This window comes from Cottoperca gobio, chromosome 2 (assembly GCF_900634415.1).
Source record: "Cottoperca gobio chromosome 2, fCotGob3.1, whole genome shotgun sequence".
Lineage (NCBI taxonomy): Eukaryota > Metazoa > Chordata > Actinopteri > Perciformes > Bovichtidae > Cottoperca > Cottoperca gobio.
The window spans coordinates 7,076,762-7,103,688 of record NC_041356.1 but is presented as its reverse complement, the minus strand read 5'-3'; the positions used below and the strand labels follow the sequence as shown (position 1 = coordinate 7,103,688).

Here is a 26,927-nt window from a genome sequence, read left to right as displayed (position 1 = left end):
TTCTCTCTTACACTGTCAGACAAGCATCCAGGATGCATTAGCCTTCGTTTAGAAAGCTCTGCAAATTGCTTTCAAACAAGCCAATTCGAATTGTTTAATTAGATTTGATAAAACTGCTCACTGTATTATATGTAAAAGATTATGACTTTATATATCATATCCTTTTATAATTAAGAATATTTTTTGAATTTTTGAGTGGACATGGGAGGCATTGTTGGATAGTAAAATATATATTTAATTATTTTTGCAGCATCCACAAATCCAGAAGAAGTCCCAGTACATCAAGTATCTGTGCTGTGATGATGTCAGGACCCTGCACCAATGGGTGAATGGAATTCGCATCGCCAAGGTGCGTCTAGTATTTAACTGTTAAGTGTGAATAAAGGCCAAAAAATAACTTCCAAGTGAAAAATAATGTTAATTTATTATATCTCATTGTGTTTTTTCACCTTGTGTTTGTGTGTAGTACGGCAAGCAACTATATGTGAACTACCAGGAAGCCATGAAGAGGACAGAGGCGGCCTACGATTGGTCCTCTCTCTCTACCGCCAGCATCCGATCAGGCTCCAGCTCTGCCAGCATACCTGGTTAGTTTAATTCATCAGTATAATACATTTCAAATAGAGCATCTAGTCTGGGCTTTGGAGAGAGACACATTTAGAAAAACAAACAAACAAATGAAGTGTTAAAATGGATGTAGCAGAGGCAGATATATCATGATTTTTACTTAGTATGGGTCAAGCTCCAGAAACGCTAGATCCTACATTTCCCATAATGCAGTTCAGTAGCATCTTTCATTAGACTTCACTGCCTTGCAGGTGCCCATCTTTCACCATGTCTGAAAAATAAGTATCTTACTAATACTCTCTTGGGGAACAGAGAGACTGAACAGACATCATGAATTTACTCTACTACGAATACACTTACTGTCATGTGTGTGTGCTTTCAGAGTCCCAGTCTAATCACTCAGGCCATTCAGACAGTGGAGTGGAAACAGGCTCTTCTCATGGCCGGTCCCAGAGTGTGGTGAGCTCCATTTTTTCTGAGGCCTGGAAGAGAGGTACCCAGATCGAGGAAAGCTCCAAGGTATGGCTTTCCTTCAAAGACAGCAGTGATTTAAGTATTGTCATGGTTGCTTATCTGTTACAGAATATGTCATTCATGTCACTAAGCTAACGCACAGTATTCTTTTTAGCATATGAGAATGGAGGCATCCAGAGGGGCCACTCTGCCGCATGGTTCCCACAGTCATCGGCATCACAGCCAGCATTCAGCTGATCACCCAGCCCTGACGCCCCCTCCCCAACTTCAAGTGCAGCCTCAGCAACAGCCCCCACCCCAGCAACAGCCCCCACCGCAGCAACAGCCCCCACCGCAGCAACAGCCCCCACCGCAGCAACAGCCCTCACCGCAGCAACAACCCTCAGCGCAGCAACAGCCCCCACCGCAGCAACAGCCCCCACCGCAGCAACAGCCCCCACCGCAGCAACAGCCCCCACCGCAGCAACAGCTCCCACCACAGCAACAGCACCGGCAACAGCAACAGTACCTGCAACAGCACCTGCAACAGCAACAGCAACAGCACCTGCAACAGCAACTGCAACAGCATCTGCAACAGCAACAGCACCTGCAACAGCAACAGCACCTGCAACAGCAACAACACCTGCAACAGCACCTGCAACAGCAACAGCAACAGCACCTGCAACAGCAGCATCACCTGCAACAGCACATGCAACAGCACCTGCAACAACACCCACCACAGCAACAGCAACAGTACCCACCACAGCAACAGTACCCACCACAGCAACAGCAACAGTACCCACTACAGCAACAGTACCCACCACAGCAACAGTACCCACCACAGCAACAGTACCCACCACAGCAACAACACCCATCAATGCACCCCCAGACACCGACCCAGCAACAACACCAGCACCTGCCTCCCCAGCAGCATCATCCTCCTCAACAGGCCCCACCACCTCAGTATTCGCAGCGCCCTCAGCAGTCACCACAGTCTCCACAGCTGCAGACCATCAGCAACTACAACCACATGCCCCCACAGCAGCCACAGCTGGCTCCTCCCCCTCCGCCCCCCCCTCCGCCGCCTCCTCCCCCACCCCCAGTTCAAATAGTGTCAAACTACTCGCCGGCTCCCACCATGTACAAGTACAGCACCATCACCAGGCTGCAGAACCAGAAAGCCGCCCAGTCTGCCAATCACCAGAGGCTGCCCGGTCACCTCCGTGCATTAGGTCATCAAGTTCTCCCCGTAGCTGCTACACCAATGCAGATCAAACCCAATGTGAATCACATTGCGGCAAGGACTAATGTCCCGCCTCCCCCCCCACCTCCTCCTCCCCCTCCACCGTCCATGCCAACCCCTGGTTCAGCCATGGCTGTGTTAAAGCTGGGCCCTCCCAGCCCAGCTGCGCCGCCTGCCTTTATTCCTCCACCGCCACCTCCACCTGCTCCACAGTCCAATGGAGTAACATTCCCTCCCCCTCCTTCTCCCCCACCACCCCCTTCTGCACCAGCTCCAATGAGCCAGCCTATTTACCCCAACGGGTTGAAGGAAAGGTTTCCCAGCCCGCCGCGGGACCTCCTCTCTCCAAATGGGGTCCTTGAGGAGTCTCCGCCACCTGACCCCGCTCCGCCCCCCCCTCCTCCACCTCCACCTCCGCCGCCACCTCCTCCTCCTCCCCAGCAGTTCCCGGTACCGGCCCAGTTCCCACCTCCTCCTGCACCGCCGCCAGCGCCACCCAAAACCTTCACCCCAGGCTTTGTCCCAAATACTGCCCCCAAACCCGTGTCACCTGTCTCTCCATTTCCTCCTGCCCCACCTCCTGCTGCCCTGGGTGGCCCGACCCCACCGCCTCCTCCACCCCCACCTCCACCTGCACCCCTCAAGAAGCAGTTCGGCTTTCAGGCAGGCCACAACTCCGGCCATCCCCCTCCGACTTTCCCCAAGCAACACAGCTTGTCTAAACAAACGGGAGCCGCTCCTGCCATGTCTCTGGTGAAACAACTAGCCAGTCAGTTTCCTGGAGCTTCATCCTCAGTAGCCAATCACACAGAGAGCCCCAAAGCCCCCCTCTCCCCACCTGCAGTCAAGACCAAACCAAGATGGCAGCCTGGAGGTGGCCAACAGCTACAGTCTCCAGAGTTCCCTCCTCCTCCTCCAGACGGAAACGCTGGCTTCCCTGCCCCTCCTCCTGCCCCTCCTCCTGCCCCTCCTCCTGCCCTTCCTCTTGCCCCTCCTCCTGCCCCTCCTCCTGCCCCTCCGCCACCTCCCCCAGCCCCTCTCATGGGCCCGACTCCACCTCCTCCTCCCCTCCCTCCTGGAAACCTGGGCTCCCCCTTGAGGAGGTCACCCTCTGGGTCCTCCAATTTCGGATGCAAGAAACCCCCTCCTGCTCCGCAGAGGAACTCCAGCACCAAGTTCAACGCCTCAGCGTCTTATGAGGAATCCAGGAGGAACTTGCTCAGCAAGTTTGCTCCCCATAACAGCGGCCCTCCTTCCTCCCCGTGTCCCACCTCCTCCTCCACGGGATCCCCTTCCAAGGAACCTTCAACTGGACCCCCTGCTCCTCCAAAACCAGGCAAGCTCAACCTGGCCAACCTGCCCTTGGCACTCCAGTCCAAAGTGAGCCAGGTAAAGCAAACAAGTGGTGGCTTCCCTTCCCCTCCACCTGAGTGCGCCTACTTCCCACCTCCTCCCGCGGCCTCTGATCTCTTCCCCCCTCCACCACCTCCTGGTAGTGACTCCCACAGTGGAGGACCTCCTCGGGTAGCCGTGGTCAACCCTCAGCCCCAGGCTCCCCCTCCTCCTCCGCCCGTCCCCCTTGTCAGCAACTTGTCATGGGGGAAGAGCTCACTGAAAAAGACTGCTCCACCCACACTTGTGCGGCGCAGTAACACCACCCCGGAGCCCCCTCCACTCTCACCACCTCCACCCACCTCACCAAAAGGCAGCTCAGGCCAGCCCAATTTCCTGGATGATCTCCACCGGACACTGAAGCGAAAGTCCGTTGGTCGCCAGGGTTCTCTCAACTCGGCCGGCCTCATGGGCAAGATGGACCCTGTGGGGACAATGGATGACATGGCGCTGCCTCCTCCGCCCCCTGAGCTGCTCCTGGACCAAGGCAAGCAAAGCAACGGAGGAAATGGCGGCTACATGTCCGGAAACATCTCAGGCTATGCAACGCTACGACGAGGACCCCCACCTGCACCACCCAAACGGGGGGACACTACCAAACTTACTTGAGTGTTGAACTTCGAGATCAGGACACTATAAAGATGGATGAATAGACAATGAAAGAATAATATGGAAGTGAACATTCATTAGTGAAATGGGAGCGAATTCCTGAATTCCTTCTGTCCTCTTGGGACCACAATGATGAATTGATGACTGTGTAAATACTAAAACACAAATCAGACCATGGTCTATTAGTGTTTGCTCATTATTGACAGTTGTTTAACATGCTTGGCATTCTGGATCGGTGGGGTTTACATTATTGGGACAATTAAGACTGGAGCAGGTAAGTTTGAGGTCACAGAAAAGTAAAACGGTCTTTTAATTTTCTGCGATTGTCTAAACTCTCTGGAAGACATTGTATGGTAAACCCCACCACTCTGGTACACCAAGCAGATTTAAATAAACACTAATAAGAATCGTGCGAATATTACTGGATCCAGGTCTGAGCCAAACCATGTTATCCGCTTCTTTGCCATAAGTTTGTGCCACGTAATGGAGACAAAAAATACGAAAACACATCAGGATCTTTCTGCTCGGTACTGCATGGACTTCATGTAAGAACAAGCTGTAAAAACATGGAGCTGTTCTGGTGTGTGTGCATGAGTGAGAGAGATAAACTGAGACTGGATATGCATACATGCATCGTGAGCATGCATGTATGTATGATTATACGGTGGGGAAGTAGTTAACCATTAGGGAAGGCCTTCGTGGAGCGGGGATAGTTAGGTTTGCTTTTATATCAAATTATTTAATGATCGATAAATGGAAGGATTTTTTTTTAATATAAGTCTGTCTTTTAATAGCTGGTCAACAAAGTCTAGGGAGGAACAAAACATTAGGGCACAATGGAATGTATATGGAAAGGTGTAATTGAAAACATGAATTACACACATGAAGTCAAAAACCATTAACTTTCAAATCTGTCAACTCAAACATTTCTAGACTGTGGCACCGCTTGGCAAATGCAAATCAGAAGGAAGCCTTATCCCCAAAGTCTTGCACAGAGGTCAAAGCAGAAAGATTTCTGGACTGTGCAACAGAAAAAATAAAACACTTTTACGCTTTTCTTTATTTAATGGACTGTAAATGGAGGAGGAGGTCTGTGATGGTGTTCCTTCGTGGACTGAGAGAGTTCCCCCGTGCATTGGCTTGATTTTGGACCTTATCCTTCAGTTTGTATCTGTACAGTTGCAGCTGCTACTCCGTTAGTCCCCGCCGCCTTCTAAAGTCACACGGTATCAGGAAGTAGAATGTACAGGTTGGATTCAGTCCTGTGAAGTATACTAGTCTTATCCACACAAGGTTGAGAAAAAAAAAGATACATTTGTCTGGTTAATGTACAGAGCGTTAAATCATGTAGTCAATAACAGAAATCATCTGAGTGGCATTAGACTGAATGTTGCTTTGTGCGTCTCTCGTATCTTGTTCATGGTGCGTCGGTGCACAGGGGGCTAAAGGTCATGTCTTGATTCTGCACCTACAGAGTGGATCATGAAGGGTTTATATCTTGCAACAATGCCTTCATTTTCAGGGTGCTAGTGCTGTCTTTCAACAACCTCATCGTCAACGCGTCCTTGTTTGCCAGGATGACATATCATTAATATTTCAGACCGTTTAAACTGGTTTTAAATTGGATTTTTGTGTGGAACATGTGTGCTTGAAGTGTCATGAAGATTTCCACACAAGCCCCCGTTTAACATGCTATTCTTTTGTCCTGCTCTGCCACTTGAAGGCAGAGTACCATTTCTTATAACTGAGTATCATTGTCTTTTAACAGGATGTTTGCTACAGTACAGTATGTAAGTTATTGATGTGCTGATGTGATCATGTGGGGCCAAGTGAAATGAAGAAAAACGGTTGCAGATGTGTCCTCTTGCATATAAACTGAAAATCACAATATAAATGTTCAAACAAGACCTCAATCCGTCTCAGTGTGCTCATTTGTTCAAATGGTTTGGAAGATCTGTGTCGGTGATTCACCATGATTTCACAGTCCAAGTACAAATGATTTAAAATGGGAACAGTGTTTGTTGGTCAGTGAACTTTAGACTCCCTCTAGTGGTCCTATACTAAGAAGAAGAAGAAGAATATAGCAGACATTTATACCCAAATAGAATAATTTAAACCAAAAAGTCATGAATCATGAAGTGGAATGTGTTAAATTTCATTAAAGAAAAAACATCCAAGGGTGAAAATTCACTTTTTAATTCAAGTTGATCAGCACCTAAATGTTTCCAGAATGAGCTGAACTTTCACACCAGGTAGTTGGTGAAAGTGTCGCCTCTGAGCTGGATGTCCATCCTCTGAAAGTGGAGAGAGCGACTAGGCTGGACGGGTGGAGGAGTTGCAGAAGGTGCAGAAGGTGCAGAAGGAGCCGGGACTGTTGAAAGATATCGGAGCTCTGGTTAGTTACACGCTCTGAAAATCACGCTTCTAAATATATTTTTGGAATACTGAAGGCAAGTCCTGTGAATATGTGAAAATCATGATTTGTATTGAACCACTTCAGTAACTGATTGTTGAAACGTGTTTACCTCGATTTACAAATGGGACGTTGAACTGGCGTTTCCCTCTTGGGAACATCTGTGGAATCAAAGCCGTGATATTACTCACATGCACTTTATAGTTCAGGACACTCGTATTAAATGTACCTTTATTCAGGATATGGATTAATTTATTAAAGCTAGTTTGCTGTACTTATTCAATGGAAAACTCCCAAATTAATGTTTGTATTTTTTTCACTTTTGGTGACGAGCAGCAGCTTTTTTTCACCTTTTTGTAACTAATATAATTTTTTTTAGGATTCCTAACAGAAAATGAGTTTGAGAAATTAGAGGGGGAAATGAAAGTGACAGCACTGTTATTGTCCCCTCTCCTCCGTGTCCTCACCACCTCACTGGACTCTGAGCTGGAGCTGGAGCTGGAGCTGGAGGAGTCGCGGCCGCATCTGAGAGACACCACCTGGGTGGAGGTGGCTGACATTCGAACCCGACTGGAGCAGGAGAAGGATGGCTGATGTGAAGGAGGAGAGGATGGTATTATGAATATTCTGTATAATGCAAATATTTGTCACTGTCTCACTGCATTATGACAGATTAGATCAACACACTCTGTCCCAGTAAGTTTGTGCCAAAGCAAACAGTGGGCAGCATCAGTCTGTCAACATCTGTCCTTCCCAGAATTAAGATACGAGTAGTGTACAGGGTAGAGTGAAATATTTAACAATCTGATACTATCCTGGAACTGATAAGTGGTAGTTTGCAGAAGAACATGATTTAGTCCATTGACTGCCACATATTATTAATGTCACTTCATGCAAGCTTTTTGCCGTTAGTTGTATCCTCCTGATGACATTAAAAGTCTCACCACAAAGAAGCCGGGTCTGAAGGCACACGTCTGGGGGTCGTTTCTGGAAGCCTTCACACACTCCGTCTCTTTAATGCCAAATGTCATGTGCAGGTCAGCGGTGTTCAGGCCCACGGGAACAACCTGGCAAACATGTATTCGTTGTCATAATAAAGATAATACAAAGAATGCATAACTAGAACTACTGCTATAATGTATAATAGCATCCACTGCAACCTGTTAGAAAAGGGTTATAGGAAGTGCAAAGAATACATCTTTCATTTGCAGACTGACCTTTGTGACAGAGCCTCTAGTTACCCGGTAAAGATGGCCGACGGCATACACAGAGTTGACCTGTGCCAGAGCTGCTCCGAGACCCCTGTTTGCCATAGACTCCAGCTCAGAGTTGTACAGTGGGATTCCTGCAAAATGTGGACAAAGTCGGTAACTGTATCTACATGTCATGTAATCAACACAGAGAAATACTCACCTGAGCATCGCAGAGACTGCAGCAGGGCCAAGAGAAGCACGTACGACTTCATCTTCAAAAGAAAATAACTGTGCTTCATTTACCGCCCTCTAAATATGTCCAGCTAGCACCCAGACGCACCGCCTCTTTGCCTCAATAACCTTTAACAACATCCCTCCCCTGCTGTCTGTCCTGCTTCCTTCACGCAATATCTGTTAACCTTTGTTCAGCACTATTGATCTGAGGGTGATGTCCTGAATTAAATGAGCACTATGATAAGAATTCATCAATGACTTTCATTGAAAACCTTTTTGATTTGAGGAGGATGTGAATCTGACTAATTGACAAGTTTCATTAATTTAGAAGCTTCTTAAAGCACTTTGGTTCTTTACATGATGTATTTTAATCAGAAAGCAATATAAGCACTGTGCCTAGAAAATGAAATTTCATTGCTGAGGAATTCACCAGAGGAAGACGAGAAACAATCCCTTACTCGCATCATATCTTTATTACATTCGTCGTCAATATCAAAAATAATTCACATTTTGAACATGTACAGAATTCTAGTTCTTGTAAACAATAAATGTTTCTGTTCTGACAAGTTACATTTATCAGCCGTCCCAAACACTAATTTGTTCCCCATCAGCCATTTTCAACATATTAAATATAATAACTGTTTAATTAACTGACACTACTGACAAAAGGAATGCGTCCTGTAAAAATGCGATAAGTGCTTGAACTGTCATTTCACAGATAATCTAGTATTTACAAAAACAACTCTTAACAGAATAACTACACAATTTTCTGTATCTAGAAAGGGGCAAAGATATTGTCAGACATTTGTCTGTTATAGGTCCGTGTACGTGAACTGTACTCGCACATTCATAGGAATAATTAGAAACAGAAAAGAAGATTAACAGCAACTTAAACCGCCCTCTGTGTGGGCGTGTGAGTGATCTCTGAATCAGATTCTGTCACCAGTCCTACAGTGTAAATGCAGCTCTAAGTGCATCAAAGTAAAAGGTGCTCAAAGTGTCAAGTAGCCACTATAACGTTAACTGTACATGCACACACACACTCATCGCTGAAGTGTTCCCATCAGAGGCTCCATAGCAGCCAGGAAGCAGGCTTCAAACTCCTGATCTGAGAAGCGAGCCACGGACTGACGTGCGTTGCGTCTGATGTGCAGCCGGCTGGCGGGCGGCAGCGCCAGGATCCTCTCTATGGCCTCCGCGTAACTGTCCTCGTCATCAGCCAGGAAGCCCGTCTGGCCTCCTTCGAAAGGTACCACAATGTCCATCTTGGGACCGCCGGACTTGTGCGCCAGAATGACTTTCCCTGCTGCCATACACTCCACAATGCCTGGAGAAGAGCGAAGAGCACTTTGATTATTTTAGAAATGTAATTAGACAATCTGAACATAACCTCAGGCGGATTAATTACCTATTCCAAAGTGTTCGTTCCACATGGTATGCAGTCCGATGGTGGCTTCTCCCAACTCTCTCTTCAGCTCTTCAAAGGGTACGTTCAGTTTGAACTCCACCCTGTGGGCCACACCCAGCTCCTGGCACAGCCCCCTCAACATGAGCACCCGATCCTCGTCTTCCTGGTTCCTGCATCCACCGATCAGAACCAGCTTCAGTGCCCCCGTCCTCCCCCTGTCCAACACCTTCTTGAAAGCTCTGACTTGCAGCCGGTGGTCTTTCTCCGGCCTGAACTGCCCGATGGAGACAATCGAGTGGCACTTCCTGTCCCCGTCCTCCTCCAGCGGGAGATCCAAGAACGCGCTGACGTCGCAGGGCGGGTAGACAATGCTGGTGCGGTTGGGAGCGTGCCACAGCGACAGGATGTGATCCAGGGTCCAGGAGGAATTGACCATGATGAGGTCGCTGCAGGAGCCGGCCATGCCATAGAGCAGGGCGAGCAGGCAGTAGTAGACCACCTTGAAGGCACTCAGGAACAGACTGTTGGAGACGTAGTCTGGGTTGTTGAACCTACGACATTATTATGAGGGGTTAGCGAGCGGCCAGTTTCAGCCAATATTTTAACAAAGAGAAATCTAGATGGCTACTTTTACAGTACTCTACCCATTAGTGAACAACTTTGCACTGACAAAACTATTTTTTCCCACAAGCCTTATGTCCTTTGCTACATCCTGGCATTCTCCAATCGAAGATGATAAACTAAGAAGCTAAAATCCTTTGTTCTCAAACCAAAGCTCTCAACCATGAACCAAATTACTCCCTTAATTTGCTCAGGGATGCACTTCACTAGATGTTTCAGTTGGATCTCTGCTTTTATTAGCTAGCATGGTTTATCTGTGTAATTCAGTGTCTTATTTAGAGATATGATTTTTACTTTTAAAACAAAATGGCACATTAACATTACAAAAAAGACCCTGTATGACACCGTGATTACCTGGGGTTCCTCTCTCTCACTACAGACAGCATGTCAGTGCTGATGGTGGGGTAGTGAACGTAACTCCCCACGCTACAGCCTCCCAAGTAGCGGAACAGAGGCAGAGTGAAGGCATAGCCCATGGAGTCGATGTAAAGGTCCGGGACGAACTCCGTCAGCGCCTCCCATCCCAGGAAGATGGAGCCCACACTCTGTCCCAGCAGGGTGAAGTGAGGGAACAGGCCGGGCTCCACAAGCAGCCGGTGCCTCAGGAACACAAACTGAACTGGGCGGGGGAGCACGATGTTGAAACGACGTCGCGCACCATCCAGGATCTGCTGTCCTGTCACACCCAGGTCCCCCGTGTACACCACAAAGTTGATGTCCACATACCTGTGCAGATGTAGATTAAGTTTAAGATTTCACATAAGAAAATTGTATTTTGATTCACAAAAAAACCCCTCATTAGTCTTACCTGCTCTGCAGCGCCCTGATAGCACACCAGAGCACCCTCTCTCCCCCACCACCAGCATTGCAGTAGGGGTGGAAGAAGGCCACCGTAGGACGTCCGTCCCTCGCTCGCCGAGCGTTCCTGCTGCTTTGAAGCCAGAAGCGCACCGCCAGCACCAGCAGGACCAGGACAGCGATCAGCAGCACACACAGAAACACCAGAGGCAGCAGCAGCTTCCACAGCAACCTGAAACACAACACAGTGAGTTATAGCTTATTAAAAAATAATAATAATTAATAAAAAAAATTAGAAAGGGGGAGCTAAATGTATCAAAGATGGTTGAATTAATAACTCACAAAATTAAACAAATTGATGCTTTTTGAATAAATAAAATGAAACGGCATTATAAACTCATGTATAAAGAAATATAACGTTAGTTAAGCTGCTGTACGACTAAGTACTGCCTGCATGCGTCATTTAGTGAAGTTAGTCTCTACATCGTAACGCTAGTAGTAGTAACGTTAAACAGGAAAACACATTAACGTTGTATTTATCTAAAGGCCACAACCAACAAATTAGCTTAATGTTAGCTAAATAACCTGGAATATCGTCAACATTTCACCCATTACATGGCTGTTATTAATACTAGCTACCAGAGCAGCAGCTAACTATACTTTCAAAATAGACAACCAACATCTTTTATATATATTTTTTCTTATACTTAGTTTGAAACCTTTATCTTACCTTGTTAATTCACACAAACAGAGGACCAACTGATCGTGACCCGACATCTTGCCAAGGGAAATGTAACAACACATCACATTTCCTCCTCTGCATTTGTACAACTGTCGTTTATATTTATCTGGCGCCACCTAGCGGCGAGGAGGTATTACAGCACTGACTTTAGTATTAATAAAAAGTCATAATGTAAAGCCTGCTTTAGTTTAGCCATTTGTAAGTGATACACATACTTCACCTTTTGAGAAGATAGCAGTATACTCACCTGCTTTCGACCATGCTGGCTGATCTATGCCCTGATCTTTCAAAGGAGTAATGTTTAACTTCTAAATAAACACTGTTTCAATCAATAATGTGTCCCTGGCTATCCCCGTGATTTCAACAGATCTCTATCATTTCCACTCTGGATCTTGACATCATGAAGGCTCTTTTGATTTTGTTTGTTTTAATGAATTTGGACAAACTCCTGAAGACGGCACGCTGCATAGAAACGCAGTAAGTTGATTTGGTGAAATTTACAAGGAAATGTATTTATTTCTTATCAGCGCGGTATCTGTTTTCCCACAAAGAAAATAGGTTGTGACACATTCACCATAAAAAACAAACATACCTTGTACATTGTGGTGCCTGAACACAGATGCAAACTCTATAGGTCAATGACACAATTTTAACAAAGCTTCTAAAAATGATACACCTCATGTTTTATATTCTGGCACTGTCAATAATACAAGTGAAAACATTGAGACATATTTGTTTATGATGGGAGAAGTTCTGCATCCACTTTTAATAGATGTCTTGTTTTCTTTTTATCTAGAGACCAAATTCTATCAATCACCCCGAAAACACAGGAGCAAGTGGACATCTTGAAGAATATTTCCACTCAATATGAGGTAGAAATAGGATTGTTCTTCATCTGTGATTTATTGTTTCCCTTCTCTGTGAATCTCTGAATCTCTGTGTGACATATTTTCTCCCAGACAGCTTTATGGCAGCCTGCTTCACATCAGTTCATCAAGGAAGAAACTGAGGTCCACCTGTTCGTCCCTGCAAACAGCTCAGCGACTGTCGAGGATCTGCTGCAGAAACACGCCATAACACATCAGTATGTTGCTCGTCTGAAAATACTCACAAAGCATTGCATCATACATCGAGCCAGTTTTAAGGTTTTGTTGTGGATGTTTATTTTAGGGTGCTACTGGCCAATGCCAACGAGTTGATTGAAATGCAGACGAGGAACGTCTCCACTGACCCCCGAAGCGGCGCAACCTTCTACGAGAGATATCACAGCCTGGAGGATGTATACTTTCCGTCTTTAAATATCAGATTCCAGCTTTAAAACATGCAGTTTTTGTGGATTTTAAGTCAGAGAGGTGTTCACAAACAGGGTGTATTATTGGTATATTGACGCACTGCACCTAATGGATGTATTACCGTTGACATCCAAACACCCTGTCTCCATTGTAGATCTATTTCTGGATAAACAGGACCCAACACGAGCGCCCCGACATTGTCAAAGTCATTCTCATTGGCTCCTCGTATGAGAAGCGACCGCTCTATGTTCTGAAGGTAAACTCATCCATCGCCGAACATCCATCAGCGTTAGAGCGAGATTGTTTTTGAATGAAGTCTCTCTTTCTCAGTTGTCTGTGAACAACAGGCCGAATAAGAAAGCAATGTGGATTGACTGTGGGATCCATGCCAGAGAGTGGGTCTCTCCTGCTTTCTGCTTATGGTTTGTACATCATGTGAGTATATTTAGTGTCCTTTCAATTGGGTGACCTTGTAGTACATGATTTAGTTTGTCTGTTTCACACAGATCTAAAATCAATGTCCTTTCTTGCACAGTCTTTGTCTTTTTACAACCTGAACGAAGACATGAGAAACATCCTGGACAACATGGATGTCTACGTCCTGCCTGTTATGAACCCTGATGGATACAAGTACACGTGGACAACAGTAGGAATGTTTTCTATCTTGTAAGTGCAGTTGTAAAGGAATCTCAACCGGATTCGTGATTTTCCCCGGTTTGTTTTTGTCTCAGAACAGGATGTGGAGGAAGAACCGCTCTGCCAGCAGGAGTAGCAACTGCATCGGGGTCGACCTCAACAGAAACTTTGATGCCAACTGGTGCAGTAAGTCACAGATGAACACGTTTAACTCTTCTGTTAGCAGCATCTATAAATTAAAGTGATTCTGTGTCTTCCAGCGGAGGGAGCGTCTGATGAGCACTGCACTGAGATCTACTGCGGTGCCTTCCCTGAGTCTGAACCAGAGTCGCAGGCTGTGGCCAACTTCCTGCGCCGTCACAAGGACGTAGTTCAGATCTACCTCAGCATCCACTCCTACTCTCAGATGCTGCTCTTCCCGTACTCCTGCACCTTAGATGAAACAGAGAACCACAACGAGCTGGTGAGTGTTTACAGTGATAGCTTACATGTTTCCACAAAAAGACTAAAAAGACTTACAGGATCCTGAAATTCAGACGGGTTTTTATGCGAGTGCTTTCCTATTCAGCTCCAGAGAATTCGCAGTATACCACATTTTCCACACAACTTGTCAATTGCTGTGTTTTTTTGTTTTGTTTTTAAAGCTTGAGATGGTCCAAATCGCTGCCCAGAAAATCAGAAGATATTACAAAAATAACTACAAATATGGTTCTGGAGCAAAGACGATATGTAAGTAGCGCTTATTCTTAAATCAATCAATTAATTAATTCAATCAATGAATTCAGTCACTCACACATTCATGTTGTTGTCTGCTCTCCAGACTTGGCTCCCGGTGGTTCTGATGATTGGGCGTACAACCTTGGCATCAAATACTCCTTCACATTTGAGCTCCAGGACCGTGGGCGTTATGGCTTCCTGTTGCCACCATCTCACATTTCCAGGGCCTGCAATGAAGCTCTGACTGCTGTGAAGACCATTGCTCTCCTAGTTATAGAGAAAACACAAGCTCCAACAAGTCCTCTTTAAACCGTCTGAGCAGTTACACCTGCCATTAACGCGGGAGTCCAATACTTTAAGCCATTTTTGTGAACTTAAAAATATAAATATATAAAAACTATTAAAATAAAAAGATTAAACTGATTATATCATGGTTGTGTTATTGATGTTAATAATGTGTGTAGTCTTATCCAAACAATACCCCTGTATGATGTGATGCAATTTAATACTCTGCATTAAAAATAAATAATAAGAAAAAAATCCTTTCTGTATGAATGTTTTTTACTCACCCATATACAAACATAAGATGGACATGATCATGATCATCATCGGTGTTGCTGCCTTCTCTAAAGGTCACAAAGAGTAACTATAAGCATACAAATACTTCCGGTGAAAACTTATCAAAATAAGACATAGCCAGCCAACAAGTTTTCAAATAATCAACTGAACACTGTCTGCTATTATTACTACAAATAATACATTAAACAATCATATTAGTACAAGAAGAGACACGTGTGATGATATGTACGAAAGGCCTGAAAAATAAAAGTGCAAAGAAGTTATTGGACACCCTGGAGTAGAAACCACCGAAGAAGAACGGGGCATATGATGCACACCCTCCGCCAATATGAAGGCACCCAGGGCAGTCTCTGCCTTTGATTTTAAAGAATAAGCCTTGGTGTTTCTACAAGTGCTGAATCCACCACCTGGACTGAAGTAGATGCGTCGCCGAATTAATATCTTGGGTGAGACGCCTTTTTGTTTTTATCCGAACAATGTCTTGCGGGCTCGCGACACTGAAGGGGAAGGCCCCACGCTAACATAAAACATGAAGTCATTAGCTCTTTGGTTAACTAACTTTAGCATTAGTCTCATTAGCATTAGTTTCCCCTCCACCAGCAAGAGCCAGTGCACTATAATTAACGTCAGGCGTTAACCGGTGAAACATTTGAACCTCACATACAACACGTGTATGAATATAAAACCCATAAACAATAGCATTAAAGTCGGGTAGTTAGCTAGGAACTTTAGCTAACATTAAGCTAGCATGCTAAGCGAGGAGAAGCTGCACAGACAGGCCAATGCATTTGTATTTGTTATGAATATGTCGCTAGCTATAGGAGAACTGCAGGCCGCCACATTTATAGATTACAATTTTTCAAGAAAGTTAGCAGATTAAAAACATTTTATTAGTGGCAATTTAGGGTGCTAAATAGCGTTAGCCCTGCACCCGGAATGAATGAAGTCAGGGCTGTGCAGTGTCACGGCAATACATTTTGATGGACCAAAGTATTATAGAAATGTTTTTTAATGCCATTTGATATAAACCGTATAGTATATGTAGTAGTCATGGGACGATATAAACATTTCATGTTACAATATTATCTTAAAATGTCACTAAACCATACTGGAATCCCTTTTATTTTTGTTAAATAAAAATACATTTAGTTAATAAATAAACGTTTGTATTGTATCAGAGATGGGATACACTATTTATTGTTACATATTTAACATTCCTGCTTAAATTGTACTGTGCGTAGAGTTGTATTGATGCAAATAATTACTCATTGTTTGTCATATTTCCAGTCCTGCAGAATGTCCAAGATCAGGCGGAAGGTAACAGTGGAGAATTCAAAAACCATATCTGATAGCAGCACCACCACCACGACCAGCAGCACCAGCAACCCCGCCGCCCCCTCCCGCCGGCCCAGTGTTTTTGAAAGACTTGGCCCCAGCACTGGGAGTAATGCTGCGGATGTATGTATAGTGTAAAATAGTTCCCTGGAACAAACCAGTGCTGCTGTTTGCAGAGTTAGTGATCAAGTGTCTCGCTTAGGGACTCCTTAAGTGACAGCACCTTTTTAGTAGGACTGTTTTATCCTGAACTCAATATCCTCCTAGTATTCCTACTGTGATGTTTGTCTCCTTTTGCATTCTCTCATCAGGCTAATTTGTATGTGTCTTTCAGAGTCACTGTAGAAATTGGCTGAAGACCGGTAATTGCAGTTACGGCAACACTTGTCGCTACACACATGGAACTCAGCCACGAGGCAAAGGATTTAGCTTTAGTCGGTAAGAAGGCTTGTTTTCATTTATGTTTATGATATTTTAAGTAAATGATGTTCAGGACTGAACATGCACTGTATTGCATGTTTTTGTGGTCTTGTCAACATTAAATCAAAGTGCTTATTATCTAAAGCGTCATATTATTGACTCAGTATTAATGTTTGTGTATGTCTTTATGGAGCAGGTCAGCCGAGAGACCCACAGGTGATCTGCGGGAGAGGATGAAGAATAAAAGACAGGATGTTGACCCAGAAAACTTAAAGAGAGACTTAGACGAGCCCACAACCCCCCCAGCGAGAGTGAGTTCCCTGCTCCTTCAGTCTCTTCTTTGTAAAGAAAAAGTGTTTTGGCGAATACGTAAATGCTGGATTTAAAAATAAATCCGAATCGGATTTCGACTTGTGTTTTAAAGCTGGAACTGCAACACGTGTAGCTTATATAGAACAAGCACAGGAAGTGGCACATGTGGGTGTCGTTCTAACATCTGCGTGTATCCATCTGCAGCAGAGAGACTCCTCCAGAGGCCGACACAGGGAAAAGGAGGATATAAAGATAACAAAGGAGCGCACCCCAGCTAGTGAAGAAGAGCCCACAGAGTGGGAAACCAATCGTGAAGGTTAGCTTGTTTTGGTCAAGTTTTAAGAACAAGAGACCTGATGATTTGTTTAGATTTTTCTTATTAACACCAATATGGCCGATTCTAAGATTTCCACATTTCTATAGAAGCCTTTTTTTTCTGTTTGACTTTAAGATTCGGATATCGGTGACTACGACTACGAGTTATCTTTAGAGATGAAGCGCCAGAAGATTCAACGTGAGCTGATGAAGTTGGAGCAGGAGAACTTGGACAAGAGGGATGAGATTGTCATCAAAAAAGATGAGACCCCCACCAAAACGAGAGCCACCGCTGTGCCGAAGGTATGTTACGAGTTTTTACCTTTTGCTTGGCTTTCAAACTAGACAATGCTCTACTCCGGGACAGCTCATTGCCCTCGCTGACGTAGCGGTCTGTCATTTGAATTTCACCCTGATCTATCCTCTCTGTCCTGCAGGCCTCCCCAGAGCCGTTAAGTAATAAAGATTCACCCTCATCCAGGAAGACCAGTGGATCCCCAAAACACAAAAGTGGAACCAAAGGCCTAGGCTCTGGGAAGAAAGAGAAGAAGGCACCAGTGGCCTCACCTGTTACAGAATCTACCAGGTAGGAGTCTGGGGGTGCGCTTGTTTTTAGTTGCCACGATGTCTCAAGAAAATGGCTCAAGATGTGGAAAGTTATTTTGGAAGCAAGAACTGATTTAGAATGAAACCATTATTATATGTGAGGACGATATGACAGAACTTTTCTCTTCCATCCAGGCCTACAAAAGGGAGCCACAGTAAGAAGAAAGGGCCCCGTACCCCCAGTCCTCCTCCCCCTGTCCCTCTGGACATTCCTGTGATGAAGAAGCACAAAGGAAAGCACAAAAACAAGGAGAAGTCTGAGGAGAAGCAGAAGGAGGCGAAAGATCGTGGGCGAGATGCAGAAAAACACAAAGAGAAGAAGGAAAAGCGCAGGTACAGTGTGATCACCATTAAGATGACTCTTCTTATCATTGTGGTCATTTATGTAAGGAATCCTCTTCTTGAACATACCTGTGTTGTTTACAGGGACCGATCAGACAGTTCCCACAAGGCCAAGCGGTCAGTGACGTCAGAGGAGCGTTCTGGTAGTGTGTCATCTCCCTCTCGGGGCACCACACCCCCAGCCAGGAAGAAATCCAGCTCTCCTAAAGCGTCATCCCATAAGACCCCCGTACTGGCCTCCCCTCCTCGCAGGTTAGCACACGTCTGCTGCTGAGCAAAGGCTTTCTTGCTCAGGGCTTTAATCACCACAAACCTAATGCAGCAGGTATTATTTGGTAATTGTAGTTCCTTCAGTCAGTGCCAGGAAATAACCGTCCTTTGTCACTGCAGGTCTCCCTCTCCTCCACGGCACCAGCGCACCCCCACTCCTCCCCGCCACAACTCTCCCTCCTCCCACTCTGGTTCCTCTGCCCAGCGGCACTCTTCGTCTCCTCGTCGGCGCCGCTCGTCCTCCCCTACCTACCACCGGAGCACGGCGGCCCCGGCCTCAGGCCTCCTCCCCTCCGAGCTCCCGCCGATCCCGATCACCTCCCGCCTCCCACGACACCTCCTCGCCCCACCGCCGATCTGACCGATCCAGCCCCAGCCAGCGCCACTCCAGGGGTCGGGAGAGGAGCCGCGGTGAACGAGACAGGAGTCCGCCTGCCCAGGAGCGCAGACCGGAGCGCAGAGATGGTAACTTAATGTTCTAGTACTGGTTTTGTCTGTTTACATATTTCTGTGTGGAAATTATGAATTCATCAAATTAAATTCCTAATCATTTCTGTCATCGGTTGTTAAGCTTTGTTTCCCTCCTTTTGAGCAGAAAGCCGCAGCAAGCGAGAGAAGGACAGCCTTCGTGACGACAGGGACTATGACTCTGAACAGGTGTCATCACGGGACGCTCGCGACGACCGGGAGACCAGAGAGGCTCGTGAGCGACGAGAAACTCGCGATCGAGGAAGGGAAACGACCCGAGAGTCTCGCGACCACCGAGACAACAGGGACGTAAAGGACTCCAGAGAGAGCAGGACAGAGACCCGCTCCAGTCGAGAGTCGCTGGAGCGCCGAGACCGTGAACGGGAGAGAGAGAGGGAACGGGAGAAGGAGAGGGAGAAGGAAAGAGAGCGAGAAAAGGAGAGAGAGAGGGAGAGGACTGACACCCACAGGAAGGAGGAACCGCCTCAGGAGGACAGGAGTTATGGGAGGGGACATGGGCGTGAAGATGGAGGGAGAGCTGAAGGAAGGACTGACAACAGATCAGACAGAGCTGAGAGGAACGGACGAGGGAGGGGGCGAGCTAATGATGCATCTGATAAAGGCAAGAACTGACATTACAATGTTACAAGGATCTTCTGTATAACCATTGTAGCTTTCCTCATTGTGAGTCTTCTTTGATCTCCTTTCAGGCTCGAACAGAAACTCCCGGGGTTCCCAGCTGGAAAGCAGCCATGAAAACTGGGAGTCGCGGAGCAGCGCGGTGCGGGAACGGAGCCCAGAGAGGAGCGCAGATCGCAGTGCTACCGAAAGGAGCTCTGAGAGGGGTTCAGACCGAGATCGCTATGATGGTGAGAGAAGAGGAGAGCAGGCCCGAGACTCCTCGTATGACCGGAGAGGAGGGCACGGAGAGCGGGATCGTAGAGACAACCGAGAGAGAGGCGGAGGTGAGGATTTGCTTTATTTTAAGCCTGTACAAAATCACAAACCATGTCGAGTGTATGTTATGATTTCTTTTAACTTTCTGTTTTCCAGATCAAAGAGCCGCATCCCCAAATAGACACCAGGGGAGATCAGAAGAGTCTGAGAGGGAGGAGAGGAGGGACGAGCGCAGGACAGATCGAACAGAAGATAGACGAGATGACAGGACCCGTGACCGGGAGCGAGAGAGGGAGAGGGAGAGAGAGCGGGAGAAAGAGAAAGAGAAGGACAGAGAGCGAGACAGGGAGCGGGAAAAAGAGCGAGAGAAGGAGGCCGAGAGGGAGCGGGCCAGGGAGAGAGAGAGAGAGCGGGAACGAGAGAAGGAGAGGGAGCGAGAGAGGGAAAGGGAACGCGAGGAGCGGGAGAAAGAGAGGGAGGAACGGGAGAGGGAGAGGAGGGATAGGGAGAGAGATAGGGAGCAGCGGGAGAGAGAGAGGCAGCGGGAATGGGAGGAGCGAGAAAGAGGAAGAGAGGAAAGGCGGGAGAGGAGAGATGACACCAGGGACGACCGGCCCGTTAGAGACACCCGGGACGACCGCAAGACGAGGCACGTATCAGTCAACTCCGTTCACTGTCACGTTTTCTTTACCTCTTCTGTACAGAACCAGTGTTTAATGATGGAAACCATTTTACAACTAGACCTAGTGTTATGACAAAATTGCTTGTTAGTTTTTCACATTTTTCTACTTAAAATGTTTATTCTACGACAACTCAAAACATTTTAGTCAAAAGGTCTTCAGAGTTATCGTTACCACAGTATTCTAGCTACATTTAAATACAAAATAAACTGCAGGTGAGCCCTGTGGAACCCCATAGTTATAAATGTTTTGTAATAATTCTCCTCTTCTCTCCCTTTAGTCGTAAGAGGCCCAGGGTGGAGAGCAGCCCGAGCCCTCGAGCGTCGCCTAAGCGAGCACTTCGGGACTTCAGTCCTGCAGACAGCGACGGCTACAACAGTACAGAAGAGAAAAGTGAGCGCCCGATTGGCCGAGGGCAGCCCAAGCTCCACCCACAGCCCCTCCTCCCCAGCCCAGTGTGTCCGCATCCATCTGACAGTAGGAAAACTATTTTATGCAGGGACATACTCCTGTTTATTGAGGAATGCACCATCATCGTCATTTATTGCAAATACGCTGTTTGGGAAAGGGAGATGCTGTTAATTATTTTATAGCACATACCTTCAATGAAGAGCTCAACTGGTAGCCCAGAAGTGGCACCGTGTCTGTTGTCGAGGTGGCTGATTGTACTGAGTGTGGTTATGTGTCTGTTAATGTGCAGGTGCTGACAAAAATCGTTTGCTGAGCCAAGTGGTGCGGCCCCAGGAGCCTCTGTTGCGTTCTCCACCGCGGGCTTCTCCATCTGATGAGAAGCCCAGTCACTGGAAGGATGAAGAGCGCAGAGGAGCCGCGGACAAAAGGGAAACGCGCAGCCGCCATGAAGACCTGGAGCCTCGTGGGGAACGAAACAGAGGAGGCGACAGACGAGCAGAGCACCTTCCAGAGCCCCTGTCTGACTCCCGTAGCAGAGGCAGAGACCAGCGAGAGCCCACGCCACCGCCCCCTCCCCCTCCCCCTCCGCCTCCTCCTCCAGTCCTCGCCACTGTTAGCGTCGAAAAAGACACCGCTGTCTCCCAGTCCCATGAGGAGGGTAAAAAGAAGACAAAGTCTCAAAGGAAGGGCTTGAAGAAGGGTCGCAAAGAAGACGAGATTGGCGGAGGCAACAGCCTGGCTGCTGCAGGAGATCGTTCCAACCCTGAGCCCCCAGCCAGCGTCCCTACAGAAGCACCTCCACCCATACACTCGCCCAGGAAAGTAGCCAAGAAGAAGGCGCTTGAACGAAAGAGGAAACGGTCGCGAGAACGAGAATCTGATGTGTCTGATGAGGATTCATCTGCCGCTCAGCACCATAATAAGAAGAAGAGAGGTCCCCGGACACCACCGCCGTCAATGAGGCCTGATAATCGTGTTACTGGAGGCAACAAAGAGCCATCTCCTCGGTCCAAAATGGACAATTTCAGTGACTGGTCAGATGAGGAGGTTACAGAAAGAGGAGTCCCACTGGAAACACAAGCTCCACCGGCTCCTGCTGAGCCTCCTAAGAGAGCTGGTGCTCCCAGAGTGGGCAGGGACAGGGAGCGGTGTAACCCTCCTTCCATCGCCCCTCTGCTCCCCCAAGATCCTCCAATGCTGCTGCCGACTCTGACTCCGCAGCCCCTCATGTCCCAGCCCCTGCTCCGGAAACTTCCCCCGGAGCAGACGCGCAGCAGCAGCATGGGAAGCAACCAGAGCCGCACATCGTCCAGACGCCTGCGTTCACCCTCCAACTGAGTCAGCCCATAGAGAGGACCCGCAAGGTACACGACCCCGCCGGGGAAGGCTGCAGGGCACCAACTCTCGGGACCGAGAGAGAGAACGGGAGAGGCCGGTCGTGAACGAGCCTCCAGGGGCCGAGAGGAAGTCTCGAATTGACCAGTTGAGGAGAGGAGAGCCCAGCCGCAGCACCTCCTCAGGTAGATAACATCTTGACACTACGTTGCTGAAAATCTATAAACATTTTGTAAACTCTGCTAGGATCATGCTTTATTAAACCACTGAACTCTGCCTAACTTATATCTGTCTCTATTGTGTTACAGACCGCCAGGATTCACACAGCCACAGCTCCAGGCGCAGCTCTCCTGACTCCGAGAGGCAGGCCACGTCCAGGTCCCGCGCCGGCTCCTATGACAGTCGAGAACGCGAGAGAGACAGGGAGCCGTTTGAGCGGGACCGAAAGGAGCTCCGGCCTCAGCAACCGCAGCAGCAGCAGCAGCAGCAGCAGCAGCAGCAGCAACAGCCCCTGCTTCTCCAACAGCCTCTACAGCAACCAAGAGACTGGGAGCCTGAACCTCGGGACTGGCCTAGCAGGGGACGCGAGCCCCTGCTGATGCGTCCTGGCCGGGAACCTCTCCTGAGGGAGCGGGACATCAGGGACAGGGAACGCTTACTCCCTGAAGGACTCATCCAGCAGCATGAGCGGGAGCGGGAAAGAGAGCGAGAGAGGGAGCGGGAGAGAGACAGCCGAGGTGATAGAGGCGGCGATCGAGAGAGGGAGCGGATGATGATGATGGACCTACCGCCCCACGGGGACCCCAGGGGGCCAGGACGAGGGGACCTGAGGGGTGATATGAGAGGAGACCTGCGAGGGGACATGATAAGACAGGAGAGGAGCGAGTATGAGCCTCTGCTGCCAAGAGAAGCCTTCAGCCCTCCAGAGCTGGAGAAACCGATCAACAGTCACCATCTCATGGGAGAGCAACGGGAGCTGGAGAAGACAGACACGGCTGTGTTCTCAGGGGACGATGATGGAAAAGAAGACGATGGCCAGTCAGTCGCTTCTGTGGGAGAGGAGTATGAACCAATCAGTGATGATGAGCTGGATGAAATTCTGGCTGACAGCCAGAAAAAAGAGGATCAGCAAGACGAGGAGAAAATTACAGGTACCAAGAAAACCTTTTTTTATGGGAAAGATCTTTGTAGAAATTAATTAATTTAATACTTTTGAAAAATAAAATATGGAACATTGGACAGGTGGGGAACTAATAATAAGACATTAGAAATAAAACAGTGTGTGTGTCATTGGCTCATTGTCATATAATATCATTTATTATTATCTACTAAAAATATTTCTTCACTGCTGGTATCACTTTTTTCTTCCTTTTTAATCGGAAAGAACTTTTTAAAATTAAACTTGTAACTGATTAGTTTCATTACAGAACTATTTGAACAAATCTGAGATTCGTCATATAATCAGAAACACATTTAGTTAATACACTACTAAGATGTTCCTTTTACAATTAACCTCCCAACGCCATGTGTTGACAGGTCCTCTGGATGTCATCGATGTGGACTGGTCCAGCCTGATGCCCAAACAGAAGCCAGAGCCCCGGGCAGCAGGGGCCGCGCTGCTCCGGTTCACCCCAGGGGCCGTGCTCCTTAGAGCAGGCATCTCTAAGCGACTCGCTGGGCCTGAGCTCCTGGAGCAAGTCAGAGAGGTGTGCAAGTCTGAGCTGGACGACCCCAAAGGTGAGAGTTTTGACCACTTCAGCATTCAGATATATCCTTGTTCTTTATGCTTTCCTTTTTTTATTTTAAATTGCTAACAAATTAGATTATTTAAATCTGCAAAACTCGTCATTTTGATCAGAATTTATAATTGGGATGATAACAGACATTACGTATTCGTCTTATCTAGAATTCTGTTTAGTTTGTTTTGTGTGATCCATTTGTGTAAAGCTTTGTCAACTCTGTCCTGCCAGATGCTGACAAGCTGTTTGAGCATGACCTGGGGGCCCTGAATATGGCAGCCCTGAACAGGCGGGTGGAGAGGGCAGGTTTACTGAGAAACCTCGGGCCCTGCTGCAAGGCCCTGTGTGCCCGCAGGGACTTCGCCATCCGCCGGCAGCTGTTAAAGAATGACAAGGTAGATGTCATCCGATCACTGACAGGACAACGAAATGAATGCTGCAGATACTTTGTCGATCTTTGCTATTCTTCCCTGGGCGTCGTTTACATATGCTGACGGATGTGTTTTAAATCTACTTCTCCTTCTTCAGGGCCTAACCAAGCAGTACCCCACTACGCCCGTGGTAGACAACGAGCTGCTGCAGATGAGCATGCGTCTCTTCAGAAGGACCATGGCTGGCCAGGCTTCGGCCTCGGCCCCGGCAAGATCCGTCGGCAGGTCAGCGCCGGCAGCCGAGGTCGCTCCAGCTGATGATAGTAAGCTCAGCACAGCACAGCCCGAGGTGTGCGTGTCCTGAAAGAAATGGGTTTGTTTAGTCAAACACATAAAAGTGAAGACATCTAACTCTCCTTGACTCAGTCTCATTCCATTTCATACATAGTCATGAGAGGAAATAAAGGAAAGCAGCAAAATTCTGAATCTTACTCAGTTAAGCTTTACAGGTTTTGGATGATTTGCTGTGACATAGACTACTGGACATTGTAGCCTATGGAAGTGTGTAATCAACCATGTATGAGAAGCCTGAAACACACCTGAAATGACTTCATGTTTTTTTTTTGTGCATTCCAATGTTTTAGAGCAGCTTTTTAATTGTCAGTTTCACCGGCCTAACCAAGTTCAAATGACTGTTTTGTTTTCGTACATTGTGCATTGGTTAAGTGCATTAAAATGGTTAGATGTTGATTTTTGTAACGGGTCTTCTGCTTTGTATGAAGTGACTGTTCAGCCTTCAAATAATGTGACACGTGATGTTCTTACTATTTGTTTACATCATATTACAAAATGTCTGCAGAGCAAATGAAAAGCATTTGCTGCAGTGTTACTGAGCGACAACACTGAAACGTCCTGCAGGGACTTGAAAGCACTGCCAAACTATTCCTTCATTGAATGTAATTTGTTTTAACTGTTAAACATTATTGCTTTTTGCTTGATGTATGTTTTGAATGGTTTGGCAATGTCTACCTGAAATGAACTGAAGTGAGTGCAGAGCACACTATAGACTGCAAAGTACCAGATCTCCAACACTGCCATGTGGAATTCCTCCTCTTAAAGTTCACCAGCCCACACCATCCAAAAAAAAGGAGCCAAAATGTTCCCAATAGGAAAAGACACTAGACTGCTTTTAGATTTTTTTTTTCTTTTTAAATGACTGAAAGGATAAGTAATTTGTGCTCCAGTGGTTGAGCAGCCAGTCACAATAAAAAGACTTGTACAGGTGGATAAACTGAACCTCTTGGGATGTGGTTGTGTCAACACTCTTAGTAGAACTTCAAAAGGGCAGGTCGTGCATGCTGTGAGTGTTCGGACACAAATTCAATGGACAAACCAGCTTCAATGTTCCACTGAACAGCTTAAAGAACATAATAAAAATGGAATAAGGTTGTTATGTTAGAGCCTTGGATTCAACATGACGCCTCCCGGCCATGCAACTCGAAGTGACATTACAGACATGAAGAGATTGGGCTCTGATTGAGTCTGACTACAACTCTATGGTGTTGGAAAACACTTTTCCTACTACATATTTATTTTGTCTAAGGTAAGGTACATTTTGAGATGTGCAAGTAATGAAATCTGGTTTAATGCTGTATTTTTTATTTTATTTTTACTGTAAAATAAATGTAGAATTTTCATTTTTACATTGTAATGACATTTTGCTAAATAACTGGGGACCTGAAGGAGTTCAAATGTAGGGCCAGTTTATCAAGATTATCACATTAAATTGCAACAATGAGCAATGAGGAGAGCCACTAGATGCAAACGTTTGCATTTTGAGGTAAGTGCTGAATTTGACAAATAATTTCAACCACTTTAGGGTTGTTTTTTTGTAAATGTTCAGTCTTATTGAGGAAATATGCAATTTTGTAATTTATACAATAGTGTTTGAATTACAGCTTCCATGCATTTAGGTTTGATACCAGCGATGAAGACATGTGGCAGGTGTCCCATAGCTGGTTAAAGACCCTCGTAAGCTTACACAAAAAAATAAAATATCTATTCTATTGTGAATGGATGAAATGCAGCTTCTCACTCTGTCTTAAACTGGATCAAAGCCTTGAACAATAAACTATTTTTGTGTGTGTCATATAGTTGCAATTGCCATTTTCCATGTGATTACCTTATTCAAAATCAATACCACCCATTGGGCAGATGACATTCTTGTGCAGAAGAAAAACTAAACATTACTGTATAATATACATGTCCCCAAACAAAATAAATTGAAATAAGCAGAAGAGACCTCAAACATAAATACTATCCTTACAACAGTCGTTTCTGTTTCAATGCATATTTAAGTAGTCTGGTGCAAAAATTTACATTTCCATATCTTCTTGTTCTTAAAATCTAAAAAGTACAATAATATTTAAGTTCAATTAAATATTCAGTCCCCTGGAAGTGTTTCATTTTTTATTTCTTTCACTTCACGTTCTGGCAACGTCTGTCCTCGGAACCTTTACTCGTGCATTT

The 26,927-nt window shown here is 46.4% G+C and overlaps 5 protein-coding genes and 1 long non-coding RNA gene across 7 annotated transcripts in view; 3 read left to right on the top strand and 3 right to left on the bottom strand.

The window, feature by feature from the left end:
- The window catches only part of raph1b (Ras association (RalGDS/AF-6) and pleckstrin homology domains 1b), a 38,605-nt gene extending 32,428 nt beyond the window's left edge, over nucleotides 1–6,177 (top strand). The window contains exons 14-17 of the mRNA XM_029452802.1: nucleotides 251–349; nucleotides 467–587; nucleotides 950–1,086; nucleotides 1,196–6,177. Coding sequence (XP_029308662.1) covers nucleotides 251–349; nucleotides 467–587; nucleotides 950–1,086; nucleotides 1,196–4,264 — 3,426 coding nt within the window. The 3' untranslated portion in view covers nucleotides 4,265–6,177. The remainder of the gene's footprint in view (nucleotides 1–250; nucleotides 350–466; nucleotides 588–949; nucleotides 1,087–1,195) is intronic.
- Nucleotides 6,178–6,444: 267 nt separating this feature from the next.
- Nucleotides 6,445–8,142, bottom strand: spp2 (secreted phosphoprotein 2). The gene is made up of 6 exons (XM_029450796.1): nucleotides 8,091–8,142; nucleotides 7,895–8,022; nucleotides 7,622–7,744; nucleotides 7,145–7,267; nucleotides 6,790–6,838; nucleotides 6,445–6,635 (listed from the first exon to the last, which is right to left on the bottom strand). Exons 1-6 carry the CDS (start codon nucleotides 8,140–8,142, stop codon nucleotides 6,508–6,510), a joined length of 603 nt encoding a protein of 200 aa, XP_029306656.1. The 3' UTR covers nucleotides 6,445–6,507.
- A 416-nt stretch (nucleotides 8,143–8,558) lies between these two features.
- Nucleotides 8,559–11,778, bottom strand: alg11 (ALG11 alpha-1,2-mannosyltransferase). Its single transcript, XM_029444869.1, has 5 exons — nucleotides 11,662–11,778; nucleotides 10,942–11,163; nucleotides 10,488–10,859; nucleotides 9,513–10,063; nucleotides 8,559–9,431 (listed from the first exon to the last, which is right to left on the bottom strand). Exons 1-5 carry the CDS (start codon nucleotides 11,733–11,735, stop codon nucleotides 9,148–9,150), a joined length of 1,503 nt encoding a protein of 500 aa, XP_029300729.1. The 5' UTR covers nucleotides 11,736–11,778; the 3' UTR covers nucleotides 8,559–9,147.
- cpb2 (carboxypeptidase B2 (plasma)) lies at nucleotides 10,983–14,826 on the top strand. 2 transcript variants are annotated; one of them, XM_029444880.1, is made up of 12 exons: nucleotides 10,983–11,178; nucleotides 12,041–12,150; nucleotides 12,470–12,545; nucleotides 12,633–12,757; nucleotides 12,844–12,952; nucleotides 13,120–13,221; nucleotides 13,296–13,400; nucleotides 13,501–13,611; nucleotides 13,697–13,787; nucleotides 13,862–14,064; nucleotides 14,246–14,330; nucleotides 14,422–14,826. In XM_029444880.1, exons 2-12 carry the CDS (start codon nucleotides 12,074–12,076, stop codon nucleotides 14,625–14,627), a joined length of 1,290 nt encoding a protein of 429 aa, XP_029300740.1. In that variant the 5' UTR covers nucleotides 10,983–11,178; nucleotides 12,041–12,073; the 3' UTR covers nucleotides 14,628–14,826. The 2 variants fall into 2 exon arrangements, with proteins under 2 accessions (XP_029300740.1, XP_029300750.1); XM_029444890.1 differs by lacking the exon at nucleotides 12,041–12,150 and having other exon boundaries at nucleotides 11,129–11,178.
- LOC115016836 (uncharacterized) lies at nucleotides 13,896–15,151 on the bottom strand. The gene is made up of 3 exons (XR_003833194.1): nucleotides 14,888–15,151; nucleotides 14,395–14,585; nucleotides 13,896–14,033 (listed from the first exon to the last, which is right to left on the bottom strand). It is a non-coding gene; the product is annotated as an uncharacterized LOC115016836 (long non-coding RNA).
- Nucleotides 15,152–15,179: 28 nt separating this feature from the next.
- Nucleotides 15,180–26,101, top strand: zc3h13 (zinc finger CCCH-type containing 13). The gene is given in 21 exon segments (XM_029444857.1): nucleotides 15,180–15,343; nucleotides 16,185–16,355; nucleotides 16,567–16,670; nucleotides 16,849–16,963; nucleotides 17,169–17,280; nucleotides 17,416–17,582; nucleotides 17,717–17,865; nucleotides 18,021–18,218; nucleotides 18,312–18,479; nucleotides 18,618–18,737; nucleotides 18,739–18,962; nucleotides 19,093–19,587; nucleotides 19,676–19,930; nucleotides 20,019–20,511; nucleotides 20,823–21,019; nucleotides 21,243–22,288; nucleotides 22,290–22,473; nucleotides 22,597–23,439; nucleotides 23,825–24,025; nucleotides 24,259–24,422; nucleotides 24,556–26,101. Coding segments are annotated over 20 exon segments (5,604 nt in total). The 5' UTR covers nucleotides 15,180–15,343; nucleotides 16,185–16,193; the 3' UTR covers nucleotides 24,763–26,101.
- Nucleotides 26,102–26,927: the final 826 nt, after the last annotated feature.